The sequence below is a fragment of the Aspergillus pseudotamarii genome, assembly GCF_009193445.1.
Source record: "Aspergillus pseudotamarii strain CBS 117625 unplaced genomic scaffold BDV38scaffold_15, whole genome shotgun sequence".
NCBI classification, from domain to species: domain Eukaryota; kingdom Fungi; phylum Ascomycota; class Eurotiomycetes; order Eurotiales; family Aspergillaceae; genus Aspergillus; species Aspergillus pseudotamarii.
Genome location: NW_022475029.1, coordinates 202,681 through 219,094, shown reverse-complemented (window position 1 = coordinate 219,094; position 16,414 = coordinate 202,681). Strand labels below are relative to the sequence as shown.

Sequence of the window (16,414 nt, the reverse complement as noted above, 5' to 3'; positions counted from 1 at the left end):
TGGAAGCGATGACTAATGACCACGTGGGCGAGGCGACGCAATCGGAAGATCTACTTTGGGGTACTTCGCAACACGTCCCCAAGAATTACCCACTTCATCGTCGCCATGCGTCAAGCATGAATTCAGCGCTGCTCGATGCCTCCTCTGTCCGACTCGCCGCCTCCTGTTCCTCCTCCAGTTCCCGTCGAGACCCATCCAAATCGAGCGGTCGGGATAAAACCCCCTGGGCAACAACGGACCGTCCCCGATCCCACCCGGCTTGCCCCTGAAGATGCATACTATTCGCCTGCATTGGTGAGGACGCGAACTGCTCCAGCAACCTACGATGAGTCTATTCGGGGACTGAGCGGGAGCGCCGGCACCGCTGCCTCGGTCGCAGCTTTGCGACCGCCGCACGCGGTCCCGGCACGAAAACTACGAGGAACCAGTAGACGCCGGAGACGAAAGGGCGCGTGGAAAAAGCTTCTCTGGGTGAAGCAATCATGTATGGGTTGGAAATAATTTTCCAGTTAGGATGGTTGTTAACGGCGCTGGGCAGATCCTGATAACTACACCGATACCGAAACGTTCCTCGACCATCTCCAACGCAACCCGCGCGTGCGTCCCTACGACTTCTGGCCTCTGGTAGCCGATTCTACAGTCATTGTCCAGCATGTTTGCTCGGTGGCGATCTTTGTTTGCTGTTTCGTTGGCATCGTCCAGGGACGGGTGAGCCCCGTGTCGATTGTGTGCTGGGGAAGCGTCGGGACGGCGATGGGCTGGATACTGTGGGATTCGTGGGTGTTCAGAGAGCATGGGGAGAGCCACGTGGTGGAGCGCACATCCGAAGGCGATGACGGATCTAGTTCTGGCTCAACCACGAGCTCAATGAACCCATCCAGCACCCGGTTAAATGACCAGAAGGATAACCAGGTCCATGGACTTGGGTTGACCATGTCTCATAGTGAGACAGAACCGGTACGAAGGAGCAGTCACTCGGGTCTCGGCGATTCCTGCACGCAGGATGCGGCATCCTTCGGAGGTGCGAATGGCACTGCTGCCGGCAGCGTCCCGCTTCTGCCTCCCCACGATGCGCCGATGACTTCGCGACTATCTTCACGCAACCGCCAGCGGCTATCTACCGTCAAATCGGCGTTTTTGATCTACTGTGCATTACTGGGACTTAGTCCGATCCTTAAATCGCTCACGAAATCGACGGCTAGCGACTCGATCTGGGCGATGAGTTGCTGGCTGTTGATCACCAACATCTTCTCATTTGACTATGGAAGTGGGGAGGGCGCAGGCGCTACAAAGTTCCCGGCTTCCCTGTCGACCAACGCCGCGGTGATGGCCTCGACCGTGCTGGCGTCCCGACTGCCGTCGACGACGCATGTGTTCAGTTTAATGCTATTCTCCATCGAAGTGTTCGGACTGTTCCCTATCTTCCGGCGTCAATTGCGCCATATCTCCTGGACCGGCCATGTGTTCCTCACACTAGCGCTGGTGATCGCCGCTGGTGGCGCCGTTGGAATTACATTAAGGGGCGGACTGACGGCGGCCGTTGTCGGTTCGATGTTGGGCAGTATCCTGACTGCCTTGGCGATGGGAGGCTGTAGTTGGTGGCTCATCAGTCTCCAGAAATACAAGAACGTGGTGACCGGACCGTGGGACCCGGCGCGGCCCATCATCCGACGCCATTGGGATTAATTTGGAGATTCGAATTCGAACCGGCTGGATCCCAGGTGGCGTGTGAACTATGAGATACCCGTACGAACAATGTGAATATCGTTCCGTTTCGTTCCGTTTCGTTTCGGTCAATGAAAGTGTTCCTCTCATCTCCTCTGAAACCCTTTATTAATTATAGGACACTCTCATCATACACGGTGTACTCCTGACCGAGTCAAAACAAAGGGAGAAAGCCTGGAAGGATCTTTACTTCTGAAACCTCTGTTTTGAAGCAATAATCGGTCCAATGCCATGGATCCAACGACAAACCAGTATTCGTATCGTAGTGCCCTCGGGCGAGGAGAAGAATGCAAGAGGAATGCCACCTGGCATGTTAGAAGGTCTATTTTAGGCCCGGACCCCAACATCGAACGATTGATCGCCTGCTTCGCCCCCGGACTCAGGCCCTCCAAATACCGATGATCCAACAAACAATTCAACAATAATTCAATGGCAAAGGATCCAATGTCTCACCCACTGCATACCTGCCGGACCTCATCAAGAGATCGACATCGAACAGCGCATTCCCCACTACGTAGTTGTTTATTTGTCTGGGAACCGAAGGGAATGATTCGCACTTCGTGTGACTCCGTCTTCACGGCATGACTGCTCAAGTGACCCGTGCGCATTGGACTATATAAACCGCTGTCATCTGTCACTCACCCTCCTTTTTGTTTTTTTTTTTTTTTTTTTTGTTCCCTTATTATCATTCACTCACTTACGATATCCCTTCCCGACCGGGACAGAACCAGCGACAATGCAGTGGAAAAGTCTAGCCCTAGGCCTCCTGGCCACGGCCCAGTCTGCGGCGAGTCTTCGCTTCTTGATGTATATCGACCAGTATGTTGCCCCTTCACCCTAACCCGGTTCTACCCCCGGCCCCAACCACAACACCAAAAATAGTGGAACCGCCGAGCAACCGACTAAGAAAAATAAAAAATAAAATAGATATCACACCCAAGGCCTCCCCGACAGCAGCGGCACAGAGGGGATCAGTCACGCTGTAATGGGTTTCGCCAAATCGACCCTGTTCAACAGCGACTCACCGCAGCCCTGGCAGCCGTTTGAACCGGTTGACACGATGCGCAAGCGCTTCAGCCAGGATACGAAGCTACTGGTTGCCATTGGAGGATGGGGCGATACCTCGGGGTTCTCGGATGGGGCGAAGGATGAGGCGTCCCGGGCGAGGTATGCGAAGAATGTCAAGGCGATGGTTGACCAATTTGGTTTGGATGGAGTTGGTATGTTGTCTCCTTTCTCTGTTGGGATTGTTATGAGTGAGTGCGACATGGAGAGGTCATACTAACCAATCCAGACATCGACTGGGAATACCCCGGTGGCAATGGCGAAGATTACAAAGACATCCCCAATGAGAAGAAGAAGGGAGAGATTGAAACATACCCGCTCTTCCTCGCTGCTCTCCGCAAGGAACTTGGCAAGGACAAACTCATCTCTATCGCGGTACCGGGTAAGCGGGGCGACATGATCGCCTTCACCAAGGAACAAGGACCTAAGATCTGGGAGTCCGTCGACATGGTCAACGTCATGACGTACGATCTCATGAATCGCCGTAATAACGTGACCACGCACCATACCGGTGTCAAGGGTTCTTTGGATACCATCAAGGCGTACGAGGAGGTTGGTCTTGACACTCAGAAGATGAACCTGGGTGTGGCCTACTACGCGAAGTGGTTCGAGACGAAGAAGGATGCCGGCTGTGATACGCACCCGCTTGGCTGTGAGGTTGCGGAGCTGGAGGACGCCAAGGGTAAGGACACTGGCAAGTCTGGCGCGTTGACCTTCGAGAAGGGAACCATGGGCGAGCCATCAAAGGATTTGAAGGAGAGCACCGATGGCAGCTGTGGATTTGGCAAGGGCACATGTCCGAACGGCTCGTGTTGCAGCCAGTATGGAACTTGGTATGTTTTTCATTATACCTACCCCCACGCAACATTCCATCTTCGTACCCATATACAATCAATACACTTTGGAAGAATGCTAACAAAATTCACAGCGGCACAACAGACGCCCACTGCCAAGCCGGTTGTCAATCCGACTACGGCACCTGCAAGGGCATCTCACTGATCGACTCCTGGCGTCGTGCCGAGAAGGACGGTGTGACGGACGAAGAGGGCGGCGGCCAGTACTACTTCGACAAGGAAGTGAACCTGTTCTGGAGCTGGGACACGGCCCCACTCATCAAGCGCAAGTTCGACGACATCGTGGACGCCGAGAATCTGGGCGGTGTCATGGCCTGGAGCTTGGGTGAGGATACCTTGAAGTGGGAGCATCTGCAAGCGATGCAGGAGGGTGTGAAGGAGCGGAGTTAAGATGCTCAAAGCGCAGTCGTGCCTGACACTTTGAAGTGTATAAGTTATAACCATTTAACTTGCTTCTCATGAAGTTTACATCGATTCCCAACCATCTAAAGTCCAGTCAATCCCTTACCAGAATCAAACATAACCCAAACCCCCTAAAATCAAAAACACAAACCCCCCCACCCCTAACAAAAGAAGTGAAGTACGTACTATAGTTAAAGTAACAGTGATTGAAGTAACATGAAACTACCAAAAACAAAATCCCCCCCCCCCCCCAAATCCGGTCCAAGCAAATTACTACATCCTCCCCGAACGACCAGAAAAAACCAACCAATCCGAAGGCAAGGCCCAGCACGGGATCGCACAACCCTACTTAACCGGCCGCAACCATCAACTTCCTCATCAAACTGACGCGAAATCACTCATTTAAAGAGCACCACTTTCCCCTTGAAATAGAGAAGAAAAAAGAACCTTCATAATGTAACCAACCTAATATTTACCATGCACATTCATTTTTAACCACTCCTCCCATCAGCACTATGAAATGGATTCTACTTTATTTATATTTCCTCTGTTTACCGGTGTGTTGGGGGGTGCCGGTTCCGGGGAGATCTTTATCTGATAAGGATCAGTTCCAGATATCCAGGGGGATGAAGTTGTGGAGGAGAGTATATGGATATCATGATAAAGATGGACCAAGGAGAACCGGAGACCATGAGTTGAACACACGCATCCTGGCACCTTCGTCTCGAGATACAGATGTTGATGTTGCTATGACTATGGGGCAAAGTCAACATCCTATCACGCTCACTCAACCAGCTTATCAATCATACCGTGACTATACTTCCTCTGACAACTCTAATTCCAACGTCAACTCCAACTCTCACTCTCACTCTAATATCAACAACAACAACAACGACAACAACAACGACTACAATAACAACAACGACTACAGTAACAACCACTACCATTATAATACTAATACTAATAATAACAACCCCACAACCCACGGAACCTTCCTCACCACCCCCAATACAACAACACAGATCCCACCAATAACAAAACGTTACCTCCGTGTCCTTCACGACACACAACTCCCTACAACCTTTCTAAAGAACCACATGCATGAGATTGTGGTCGTCGGGTTATTCCTACTCATCCCTGTTACTCTGGCCTTGGTGGAGATTATCGAAAGAATTGGGCTGGGAGTTGATGAGGGTATTGAACTTGAAGATTACCTAGAGGTGCAGAGGGGGAGAGGGATGATTCGACGGGGGAGGGGGAGGGGGAGGGTTTTCAGGAAGAAGAGAGGGAAGGGGAAGGGGAAGGGGAAGAAGTTGAAGTTTCTGGAGATGGATGTGGCTATGGATATTGATATAGAAGATCAAGCACTCTACCGATGATCTTTAGATTATTCCTTAATAACGATGAGGTAAGGTTGAATTTTGCATATCTTCATTTTTGCATTTGCATTTGCTATGTACTGTAACATTCATATGTATATATGTATATATATATATATATACCAAGGAAAACAAAACAATTAATCGTTATACATTTCATGACTAGACATTCTCCCGCTGGTCGACCTCGGCCTTTTCCGCTGCCCGGGTGAAGGCGTCGACTTCGGCGGCTTCACCCTGAGGCAGGTGTTTGGCCATGGAGACGATGTGCCAGGTGGTAGGGGCGTCCCGGAAGACATTGTTAATAGCTTCCAGGTTACGGTTCATGGTCTCCGGGTAGAAGAAGTAGACGACGAGGGGAATGCAGGCGGAGATGACGGCATACATGATATAGTACTGGTAGCCGATAGTGTCGAGGGCGACGGGGGTGATCATGACGACGACGAAGTTCCAGAGCCAGTGATTGGCGGTGGAGATGGAAGCCATGGCGACACGCAGACGGACGGGGGCGACCTCAGTGCAGTAGAGGAAGTTTCCGCCGAGGAAGCCGAAGGGGTAGAAGGAGTTGAAGAGGAAGATGAAGAGGGCGGAGACGATGGAGGCGGCGTAGTTCTTGCCGAAGCTGTTGGTGATGGCGAGGACGATCATGCAGACGCTCATGCCGACGCCGCTGATCATGAAGATGGCGCGACGGCCGAGACGGTCGATGGCGACGAAGGCGACGAAGCTACACAGGAACTTCCAGGTCATGGCACATGATGAGAGGATGCGGGCCAGGTCGGAGTCCATGTTGAGGTTCTCTTCAAAGATGGTCGAGGCGTACACGGAGATCAGGTTACCACCGCACATCTGCTGGAAGAATTGCAGCGCCATGCAGAGGCCGAATCGGTACAGGAGACGGTCTTTGTCGTTCTTGCTGAACATTTCCTTCAGCGAACTGCTGTGGTCGGCGCTGACTTCGAGCGAGGACTCGATGCCGGCGATTTCCATGCGGATTTCGTCGTCATCTTCGGGGATGCCCTTGTAGGCGGACAGACTGGTGGTGGCTTCTTCGATGCGGTTGACGCGGACGAGCCAACGGGGGGATTCGGGGAGGAGGAAGACGGAGAAGACGAGGACCAGCTCGAAGAAGAAGGAGATGGCGAGAGGGATACGCCATTGCAGGGAGCCGTCGATTTTACTGAGACCGAAGTCGATCCAGTTGCAGAGCGTGTAGCCCAGACAGATACAGATACCGTCGACAATAACGTGCTGGCCACGGTGCTTGGCCGACGTACATTCGGATTGCCACACGGGCACGGCGGCACTGAACATTCCAATGCCCACACCGAGGACGACTCGGCCGATGGTGAACTGGATGAGGTTGTACGAGGCCGTCTGGAGCACTTGACCGATGATGGAGACGATGGCGCCGAGAAAGACGGTCTTACGTCGACCCATCCAGTCACCGAGGAACGAGCAGGAGAGGGCTCCGATCAGGGCACCGAGTTGGAAGGATGCGACGACGGCACCTTTACTGGTAGAATTATGAGCCTTGACGGCACCGGTCGTGTTGACCGTGTCGATTTCAGGGAAGACATGGACCCAACTTTGCAGAGTGGCCAGAGGGCCAACACCAGCTTGGTTGTAACCGAAGAGGATGAAAGCAGGAACGACGATGAGAAACACCTGAGCCAGGCGGAGAGGCCTTCCTTGGAGCACCATTTTGAGGATGTGGAAGAGGTCGACAGAGTGCCCAAGTGTTTCCAATGCTTTCTGGGTAGGGTGGGAACGTGTCGCTGCTGGCCTTTTATACCCTAATTCTCCGGATGCTTAAAGTCCTCCCACTTGACCCCAAACAGATTTCTACGTGGAGACCCCGCATCTTAGTAGCAATTTACTATCCTCACCGAAAGAGAATGAACACAGAAAACTACTGAAGTGGGCTAGGGGCGTGGGAGTGTACCTGTAAAACCAGTGGGCCCCCCCCCCAACTGAGCCGTGTTAACACACAAAAGGTTCCATATCTCAGTTGAGCGTCATACCGATCCACTTTTCGGACCGTGACCGAGCGGGCGACCTAATCAATTATCACAGGGACGGTCATTCGCCGTCGCAAGCTAAGAAATTCAGGGCTGTTCTTCGGTTGAACTCAATGCTGAGAAATGCCGCGTTGGACGGAGTATGTATAAAAATCTGGAGAAGGATGGTCCGAAACTATGCCGGTTAATAAGGGCTAGCGATCGGTATTACTGATTTAGTTGCGCGGCGAGAATATCCCGGAGGAAAAGAAGCTTCTTCCCCCCCAGAAAACAAGCAGCGATCTACCTCCACGTTTTTCTTGTCCTTTTCTTGTCCCGGACCATTGTAACCCCGTAGGATATACTCCGTACCCTCCAAGAGAGAAAAATCGAAACTTAAAATTTTTTAAATTTTTAAATTTTTAAACAATTGAAGAAAAAAAACTCTAACACAATGAGTCTTAACTTAGTGTACCATTTCTTACAGTCGCTGGATCTCCCCCACCATGGCTTCGGTGACTTCCTTGGTCGTGGCTTTACCTCCCAGGTCTGCGGTCAAGGTTCCTTTCTCACACACGTTCTCCACACACTCCATCAGTTTCTGAGCCGCCGTCTCCTCGCCCAACCACGCTAACATCTCGGCCGCGGTCCAGAAGGTGGCCACGGGATTAGCAATGCCTTTCCCGGTGATATCGAATGCTGAGCCGTGAATCGGCTCAAACATGCTTGGGTGCTGTCGGGTGGGGTCCAAGTTGGAGGTCGGTGCAATACCTATCGAACCGGCGAGAGCAGCTGCGAGGTCGGAGAGAATGTCCGCATGCTAGAGGTCCCGATTGATCAGCATCAGCCCATCCCCAAACCATAATTCAATAAGGTAATATCAATCCGGCCCCCTCAAAGCCAAGCGTCCAGGGAAAAAAATCCTTTTATCAGCGCCCACCATCCCCCCCTGGAGTATCCTCGGGTAGGGCAAGGAACGCGAAAGAATTGGATAAAAAAAAAGGGAAAGTCAAACGCACCAAATTACTGGCAACAATCGTATCCACTGTCTCTGGCTTCAACACCATCCTTGTAGTCATCGCGTCCACCAACATCTTGTCCACCTGCACTTCTGGGAACTCCTTCCCCACTTCGGTCGCAACCTCATCCCAAAGGACCATACCATTGCGCTGGGCATTGCTCTTAGTGACCACGGTCAGTAACTTCCGTGGCCGCTTGGCCGCCGTCTGAAATGCGAACCGCATGATTCGCTCAACACCGTGCCGGCTAAAAATCGCTGTCTCAGTCGCTACTTCCCAGGGGTGACCGCGGTGGGATCGACCCCCCTGCCCGGCATACTCGCCCTCACTGTTCTCACGAACAATCACCCAGTCCAACTTCCCAGGGGGGCAGTTCCGAAGCGGTGATTGTGTGCCCCGGAGGACCCGTGTAGGTCGCACATTCGCGTACTGCTGCAAGGGCTGACAGATCGAAAGACGGAGACCCCAAAGGGAAATGTGATCGGGAACATCTGTCGGTATTTACATTAGTAATCGTCGTAACATACTATTGTAGTATTGCATATGCGGGCTAGGTCGATCCCGGACATGGCGGCGCTGTATTTCTTTCTTTTCCTTTCTTCCTTTTTTTTTTTTGTTTTTTCTCTCTGTACTTACCAGGGGCTCCTACAGCTCCAAACAAAATCGCATCATGACGCTTCAGGTCTTCCAGTCCTCCGTCGGGAATATATTTCCCAGTAGTTTTGTATGTTTCCGAACTCCAGTCGTAGTGGGTGAAATCAAGCTTGAAAGTGTTAAGCTTCTCGGCCAAGGCGTTAAGAACAGTAACTCCGGCCGAGATGACCTCGGGACCGATGCCATCTGCGGGGATCGAAGCGATGCTGTAGGTCTTCATGGTGCAGTGTGTATTGATCCTAATTGTGATACAAGGATGTTGTTTGTGAGATATTCGGGTAAATTTGTCTTGAGTTTTAGTTCTTCTGGTACACTTTGATTCGTATTTATGTTTGGAAAATCTTCTGCGTGAGGCGACGGAGTTTGTGAACCCCGCCGGACTTGTTCTGTCCGGTATACTGGGCCCGGAGGTGGACATGTCCGGATTGCCACGCTGCCTCGTCTATCCTGCCCATTCTCCGGATTGCCTTTCCCGCTCATACGCAGTACTCCAGAGTACGTCTATCGCGGGGAAACTTGGGGGAAGTGACGGCCGATGTTGTTCCCCGATGGTAATTACGCGCAAGTGTAACTTATGATGTGAACGTATGGTTAAATTTGAAACCCGAAATTTTGATCGAAGTTCTCCTCGATCAACCAGGGCCCATCCGCGACGGTCCACAGGTCATTCCACCCGGATTCGAAATCTCCGGGGTCTGGAAATGGGTATGTAAAAGGAAAATTATTGATCGACGAGTCTCCAAATACAACCGAAGGGTGATATTGCGGAGCTGGCCTGGGGTCCTCGGCAATGTTAGTGGGGTAATCCGGGGCTCTGTCTTCTGCAGGTCCTGGGCTGGCTGGTCGGTTGTCGGTCGAGGGCGTTGGCGGTGGGTTGGATAGAGCAGATTCTAGATCGCGAATGGCTTCGATGCAGGTCTGTGACCAGGTGTTTCCCCTCAGAGATAGATTCTGGAGGATGGAGAGGCCGGTTTTGGCGTATCTATTGCAATGAGGTTAGGCTGGCATTTTATAGCTCAGAGATATTTCGCCCTCACCGTGAAGCGGATAGCACGGGAAAATCTCCTTCCCACGCTGCATATACTAGGATCAAACAGCTCATCCAGACGGCCCATGTGAATGATGGCCATACCAACGGCACCGTTCCCTGACCGCTGGGCAGCACATAACCTCTGAGAGCAGTGATCAGTGACCTAGATGACTCAATGCAAACCTGCAATGCCGTCTTGTACTCCGGCGACGATTGATCGGCCGCCAGGAGTGGCCTGTTCATCGAGATGATCGACTCATGGCGGAAAACGATCAGCAGTAGACGATGAAGAGGCGACACTCCGGGGTCCTCTTCCACAGGGTAAACATCATCGTAGACTTCGTTCCACCAGTGGGCAAGCTCCCCGTTGACTTGAGTCGCGGCGTTGGAGGTTTCCTGGCTATGAAGGATGGATTTATTGCGGAGTTCGACGACTAGACCTCTTACGCGGGCGAATTTGGCCAGATAAGTGAGCAAGCGGAGGTTTGGATCTAGAACGTTAGATCCGAGTGCTGTAAATCCAGCAGAAAGCTTGTCACTTACCGTATATCCCTTCACCGTGTCTCTCTATTCCTGGATAACACACGTCGATGTCGTCATCTCGGATGCTCAGTGGAATACCCAGGGACTGGGAGAGGTATCTCTCTAGGCAGTAGATCGACCAGAATAATCGCTGTCGGACTGCAGCTTCTTCAGGACTAAAACAAGCGAATCGCGCCGGACATCGATGTAGACCGAGATGGAACGCGGTGCGCGTTATAACACCACCAATTCGCGAGGCAGCATTCAACCGCAGCAGCGAGGCGAGGAACAATGCGACGCTAAAAGCCGCCTGGAGAATGGATATCGTAGGCGGGTCGCAGAACAGCGTGTGCAGGCTTTCCATTGCCTGATCAACTGTACGAAAGACCAGCTTTGCGGGCACATACGTACGCCTCGTAGCATCCACTTGGCGACCATCCATGAGAGAAATGGACATGATGGACCGGACGAGGATGACGTCCGTGGTCTTTACGCCGTCCAACCCGCCCTGGCTAATCCGCTCCAAGAGCTTAAGGAACCTGGGACCGGAGAGGAACGGAAACATCGGATGCCAACATTCGAAGTAACTTCTCGTCCATTGCACAAGCTGTTCAAATGAAGCCGTCTGAGACCGGTGGTCCAGCTCCTGCGGTGCCCACAGCTCGTTCTTCACTGCCAGTGCATCATGCCCTGGGCTCTGGAGCAATTGGTCATCTTCACCGGGAACCAGATTCTCCTGTGCCTTCTGGGATTGGCTGAGATGCGCTGAGCGACGAGCAAATGAGGTGTAGACGGTGCGGATGAAATGAATGCCGCTTGAGCTGCCGAGGAACGTGGCGGAGCCATTGTCCACGGATGATTTCCTCATCACGCCGATTTCTCGCGGCGGATTCGGTTTGCGCCGTTTGGCGGGAGAAGTAAGATAATCATGGTGCGGTGAGTCCATGATTCAGCAATGGGAAACAGAATTCTTATTGGATTGGGAAGTGATAGTAGCCGGAAGAGCTTGATAGAGTTGTGTGGGGGTGGAGACAGCTTGCCAAGTGCAGCATGATAATCACCCCTTGGCATACAGCGTTTCACGCCAAATGCATGTCGCCGTAAAGACTGTGTGGGTATGTTCTTCGTTCCACTCGCATGACACACAAGAGGTTCGTTGAGCTTGTCTTCGAGAACGACGATCGTCTGCGTCTGGGGGAATGAAGGAGGTACTAACAAGATCAACCTTGGAAGATACCCCGGAAATATATTTTCCATGCTACGCATGCACGTGGAGACTCATGACCGCCCCAGCGAACCATAAAAAAAGAAAATATTAAAATAAGATAAAGTACTATAAGAAATACAAAAGAAAAAAGTATGATTAAGAGAAAGGAGAAACTCCAGCTATATAAAAAAACCACAAAAAGAGGCTTGAACGAGTGAATCCATTGTTCTACTATCAGTATGTGACCTCTCGATCGCCCAAGGCATACACCTCATCCTCAGGCACCAACCACCTCAGGCAGACTATCAATTGTCCAATCACACGCGGCCGGACTTTCTTCGTGCGGCATACATTTCACGTTTGCCTCCAACTTAAACGTCTCCAACTCGCCATCTATAGTACTATTAATATCCACCAGAATCCATATCATGATACCCTCAGAGTAAATAAATTAATCACCCCAGCCAGAATGTCTACAAACACCATAGCCACCGCTCATCCCCAAAACCCCATCTCCTGCGAACCATGTCGACAGAAGAAATGCAAAGTTAGTTTCCACCAATCTCGATGTTAATCGAGATATTTACTGACCTATTATGATAGTGTGACCGACTCCTGTATGCGAAAAACACTCGTTATGTTCCGAAATTAGAACTAATAAGCAAGTCCGACCTGCACACAATGTGCCACCACGCCATCCTCGCAGAGCAGATGTATATACCCTGAGAGTGGGAAACGGTTCGTATATATACATCATGCCGTGCATTACCGTGCTGTAGTTCTATGCTAATGAGTACTAGAGGTCTTCCGCAAGGGTACATAACCCATCTTGAGCATCGTCTCGCCGCCACAGAAGCGGCTCTGTTCTCCGTGTATTCCCAAATACGGGCTGGGAGTCCTGTGCAACCACAGGGGCAATCCCACATACCGGAGGGCACTCTTCCTGTTCCTGTTGATGCGGTGGCTGCGTCGAGGGGAAGTCGGACGGAAAATATGGCTGAGTGGCAGGCGTTGCCGTTGACAGCTGGAGGAGAGTTGGAAAGATGGTGGGGGGTAAAGAAAAGGGCTTGGGGGGTAGAGATCGAAGATGGGGGTGGCTCTTCTGGTGGCTTTGGGCAAGAGAGTGAGAAGGGAGCGTTGGCTGAGGCCCGGAATGGACCGGACACAGGGGGAAGGGAATCGAACTTAGAATTAGACAGTGGGAAGATGACTAGAGCGGAGAGGCTGGCAAGGCTGGAATCGAGGGTATATTTTTGAACTGTCATTTTACTCTAAACCGATTGAGTATGTCCATGTGGATCATATTGGGTGTAGGATGTATCGTCCCTTGGTGTACATGATATGAAACGGGCTTCTCAAGAATTACATGTATGACGACAAATGAGTCGATCAGATACGGCACAACCGTCCGTTCTGGTCGGGAAGACTATCCTGGCTCTTCACCGTCCAGTCCTCACTACCAACTCCGGTCGGGGCATAGAATAACCCGGAGGGGTCGTACTTTTGCTTCAGCTGGTACAGGCGCTCATAGTTCGAGCCGTAAAACGACTGTTGGAAGTCTGGCTCCAGAATGTTCGCTTCCGACATGTAGGCACCCGCCTCGGGGCAGGTCCTGCGCCAGATACCGAGGACGTCATTGGCAAAATGCTCCATTTGGTTGAGGATCTGGGTGTTTGTCGAGTTAGCAGTCCAGCTCGCCGAGGTAATGGCGTGCATGAGCGTCTTGCGGAAGGCTGGGTTAGCTGAGCTCTCTGGGTAGCCCTCGGGCAGTTCGGCCTTCATGTTGAAGGCAAGTAGGGGGTATCCGGCAGTTACGGTAGTCTTGAGCGCGTCGAAAGTCTTATTCAGAAGACTGGTGTCTTCCCAATTGGCACGGGGAAACAGACGTGAACCGGTCACCATCGTCGAGGAGGCGACGGTCTCGAGAGGAAAGACAGCGTCCCAGGCGTCGTAGAAGTTGTCATGATACTTCGTGTCGGGAGTATATGGGATGCCCAAATGGTCGAGCTCGTCGAACCAGGGCTTCATCAAGGCATTGAACTCAGAAACGGTGTGGTTGACCGCAAAGTAGGGGTTCATGAGGAACGAGAATGAGTTAGTTCCCGTGGACATCACCCAGAAGTAGGCGTAGGTGCCAGCGTCAGCATTGATGGCGAACCGATCCAAGTAGGCGCGGACGCCGGCCCAGAAGGTGTCGACAGTGACGTTGCCACCAGTGGAGAAGTTGAAGGTTGATGTTGTTACGGCAACCTTGGGGTGCACACGAGAGATGATCGAGGTGACAATACCGTAGGTGTCTGAGTTGTTAGCACTTGATTCGCTTAGGATGCAAAGGAAAGACCAGGAATCACTACGTACTGCCACCACCACCACGGAGAGCCCAGAAGAGATCCGGATCGGTTTCTTCCGTTACGGTCACAAAGCGCCCATTGGCGAGGACAACCTCCAGAGCGAGCACTTGGTCCGCAGCCAAGCCGTAGATACTTGACATGGGCGAGTGACCACCCCCAAGGACGTAACCGCCCGCGACACCCACCGTCTTGCCTTCACCACCCACCGCAGTGAAGCCTAGCTCCTTAGCCTTCGCATAGATCTCAGTGGCCTGGACACCGGCACCCATCTTCACAGCAGGGCCACTGTACCCGTGGCCTTGGTAGCCCTCATAATACTGAATATCCTTGAGGTTATGGGTCCAGATGCCGAGAGCTCCGGCACCGGTAGACTTGCCATTGAAGTCATGGCCAGTATTCTTGACAACCAGGCGGATGCCAGTGTTACGAGCAAAGTTAACAGCCAACTGGATTTGAGCGACCGAGCTTACATTGACGGCATACTTGCTGTAGCCGCCCACGGTGCAGGTACCGGATGCGTTATTAGTGGGTAGACACGTTCGGCCCTCATACAACGGCCACATAATGGAGGCCGGGTTGGCAGCGCTAGTCATTTAGTAAGTGGAGGAAGACCAATCTACAATTCATACAAGTACGCACTGGAGGTTGGAATCCGTCCAATTATTCGAGACAACCTTGCACTGGTCGCGGTCGTATTCCGGCCATGATGAATAACAGGATGATGCCAAAGGAACCGTTTCAATCAAAGCACCACCGAGAAGGCGGTCGAAGAGCGACCAGGTGGAAGTGGACGGCCACTCCGAGCCACCGGGAAAGACCTTGCAGGCGCCGCTGTCGCTCAAGCCCAAGTTGGATGAGCTAGAATTGCTACCGAAAGCAAAGAGACTTGCGCTGTTCCGGAGGTTGAGTTTGTTGAGCACACCATTTGTCAGCTGAAGTGTCTCGCTATGGAACAAGGGAGCCCCTGCAGCGGTCTTTGAAGAGGGAACTGCAGTTTCAGCCGGTACGGAGGGAGATGGCGCGGCCAGAGAAGGAGTCAAGAGGGCAAAACACGCAAGGACGATCTTTGTGGAGGACAACGTAGGAGCCATTATGACGGCACCAGCACACGGCTGGGTGGTAGACGAACTATACCTGGGGGTTTAACGGAAAAGTCGATGGGGCAAGCGAGAGAGACCTATGGGATATTATACATTTTGCGATGAAGCCTAGATTGTGGGTGTCTAGACTACATTGAGCACCCCGGCCGAACGGTCGGTGCTAGCGGCGAATGGCTTGAGAAGCGTGTTAGCCTGGCTTCGGGGGTACAGCCAATAGCTTGTGAATAGCTGTGTCTAGCTACATTGTTAGATGCTCATATGGAGCCTTCATTATATGAGAAGATGACGGCTGGATAGCCGATGCCCTAAAAAGGTAACTTGACTAGATTATTATTGGTGAGCGTCAGACCTTTCTACTTCCAATAGAAAACCCTAGCAAAGCAATGCTGACAGAGATTACATCGACCCACATCGGAAGGATTCAAGGACCATGCAATCTTGGATACGGTCTCCACTTAGTGTAAAGATTTCGGGTTCCATGGGCGAGAAGCCGAGGAAGTTGAACCTATTCGAAAAAGGTACTACATCTGTTGTCTGTCCGTCTTCGAGTTCTCATGGCTCGTCTATCACTCCAATTATGTGCCTTCTCTTCACCGTAGAAGTTCAGACATAGCCTCAGAAAATGGTCCGTTAGAAGACCAAGATGTGATCTGTTTGAGTCGCTAACCACGTGATCCCACCAGCCAGTGCGTATGATAGGAAGCCATTTGTGAGCTTAGAAGACAGGTATGCACACCGGAAGTCTCCTACTTTTGTCATGCAGTTGGCAAATTGCGCCAGCCGACGTCGGTCTATAATAAAGGTATAGGATATCTTACTATATCACTAACTCGGAACGAAAGGTCCTCTGCTTCGCAGTCTACTGGTTACAGGGAACTTTAAGTACAGCTGTACTTCTATCGATTATTAGATTGATCTAATATACATGTCTCGTAGCGCTGTGGTAACAAATCCATTGTACAAGAAATCTTCAGTTTACCTACCTGAGCACTCCAGACTGACAGAGTTAGATCATGCGACTGCATTCCCATTCAAGATGATATTTTCCAGCATCTTCCGCTCCGGGTCCTGGTACACCATGCTCTGAAAACATGACTGATCACGGT

At 51.7% G+C, this 16,414-nt stretch overlaps 7 protein-coding genes across 7 annotated transcripts; 3 read left to right on the top strand and 4 right to left on the bottom strand.

The window, feature by feature from the left end:
- The first annotated feature begins 99 nt into the window (after positions 1 to 99).
- On the top strand, positions 100 to 1,770 carry pigc (phosphatidylinositol N-acetylglucosaminyltransferase). The gene is made up of 2 exons (XM_032063367.1): positions 100 to 484; positions 539 to 1,770. The coding sequence occupies exons 1-2, from the start codon at positions 136 to 138 to the stop codon at positions 1,684 to 1,686; spliced, it is 1,497 nt and encodes a 498-aa protein (XP_031915622.1). The 5' UTR covers positions 100 to 135; the 3' UTR covers positions 1,687 to 1,770.
- A 623-nt stretch (positions 1,771 to 2,393) lies between these two features.
- BDV38DRAFT_241718 (glycoside hydrolase superfamily) lies at positions 2,394 to 4,150 on the top strand. Its single transcript, XM_032054046.1, has 4 exons — positions 2,394 to 2,544; positions 2,653 to 2,945; positions 3,020 to 3,623; positions 3,719 to 4,150. Exons 1-4 carry the CDS (start codon positions 2,462 to 2,464, stop codon positions 4,032 to 4,034), a joined length of 1,296 nt encoding a protein of 431 aa, XP_031915621.1. The 5' UTR covers positions 2,394 to 2,461; the 3' UTR covers positions 4,035 to 4,150.
- Positions 4,151 to 5,587: 1,437 nt separating this feature from the next.
- On the bottom strand, positions 5,588 to 7,139 carry BDV38DRAFT_291272 (sugar porter family MFS transporter; the record flags this gene model as incomplete). The annotated part of the gene is made up of 1 exon (XM_032061704.1): positions 5,588 to 7,139. Exon 1 carries the CDS (start codon positions 7,127 to 7,129, stop codon positions 5,588 to 5,590), a length of 1,542 nt encoding a protein of 513 aa, XP_031915620.1. The 5' UTR covers positions 7,130 to 7,139.
- A 767-nt stretch (positions 7,140 to 7,906) lies between these two features.
- Positions 7,907 to 9,318, bottom strand: BDV38DRAFT_291271 (putative tartrate dehydrogenase; the record flags this gene model as incomplete). The annotated part of the gene is made up of 3 exons (XM_032061703.1): positions 7,907 to 8,245; positions 8,445 to 8,935; positions 9,081 to 9,318. 3 exons carry the CDS (start codon positions 9,316 to 9,318, stop codon positions 7,907 to 7,909), a joined length of 1,068 nt encoding a protein of 355 aa, XP_031915619.1.
- Positions 9,319 to 9,489: 171 nt separating this feature from the next.
- BDV38DRAFT_291269 (CeGAL family transcription factor) lies at positions 9,490 to 11,719 on the bottom strand. Its single transcript, XM_032061702.1, has 3 exons — positions 10,672 to 11,719; positions 10,136 to 10,619; positions 9,490 to 10,080 (listed from the first exon to the last, which is right to left on the bottom strand). The coding sequence occupies exons 1-3, from the start codon at positions 11,594 to 11,596 to the stop codon at positions 9,690 to 9,692; spliced, it is 1,800 nt and encodes a 599-aa protein (XP_031915618.1). The 5' UTR covers positions 11,597 to 11,719; the 3' UTR covers positions 9,490 to 9,689.
- Positions 11,720 to 12,262: 543 nt separating this feature from the next.
- On the top strand, positions 12,263 to 13,203 carry BDV38DRAFT_241712 (Zn(II)2Cys6 transcription factor domain-containing protein). The gene is made up of 4 exons (XM_032054045.1): positions 12,263 to 12,404; positions 12,461 to 12,474; positions 12,524 to 12,595; positions 12,658 to 13,203. Exons 1-4 carry the CDS (start codon positions 12,327 to 12,329, stop codon positions 13,112 to 13,114), a joined length of 621 nt encoding a protein of 206 aa, XP_031915617.1. The 5' UTR covers positions 12,263 to 12,326; the 3' UTR covers positions 13,115 to 13,203.
- On the bottom strand, positions 13,190 to 15,333 carry BDV38DRAFT_241710 (FAD-dependent oxidoreductase). Its single transcript, XM_032054044.1, has 3 exons — positions 14,848 to 15,333; positions 14,216 to 14,793; positions 13,190 to 14,154 (listed from the first exon to the last, which is right to left on the bottom strand). The coding sequence occupies exons 1-3, from the start codon at positions 15,297 to 15,299 to the stop codon at positions 13,247 to 13,249; spliced, it is 1,938 nt and encodes a 645-aa protein (XP_031915616.1). The 5' UTR covers positions 15,300 to 15,333; the 3' UTR covers positions 13,190 to 13,246.
- Positions 15,334 to 16,414: the final 1,081 nt, after the last annotated feature.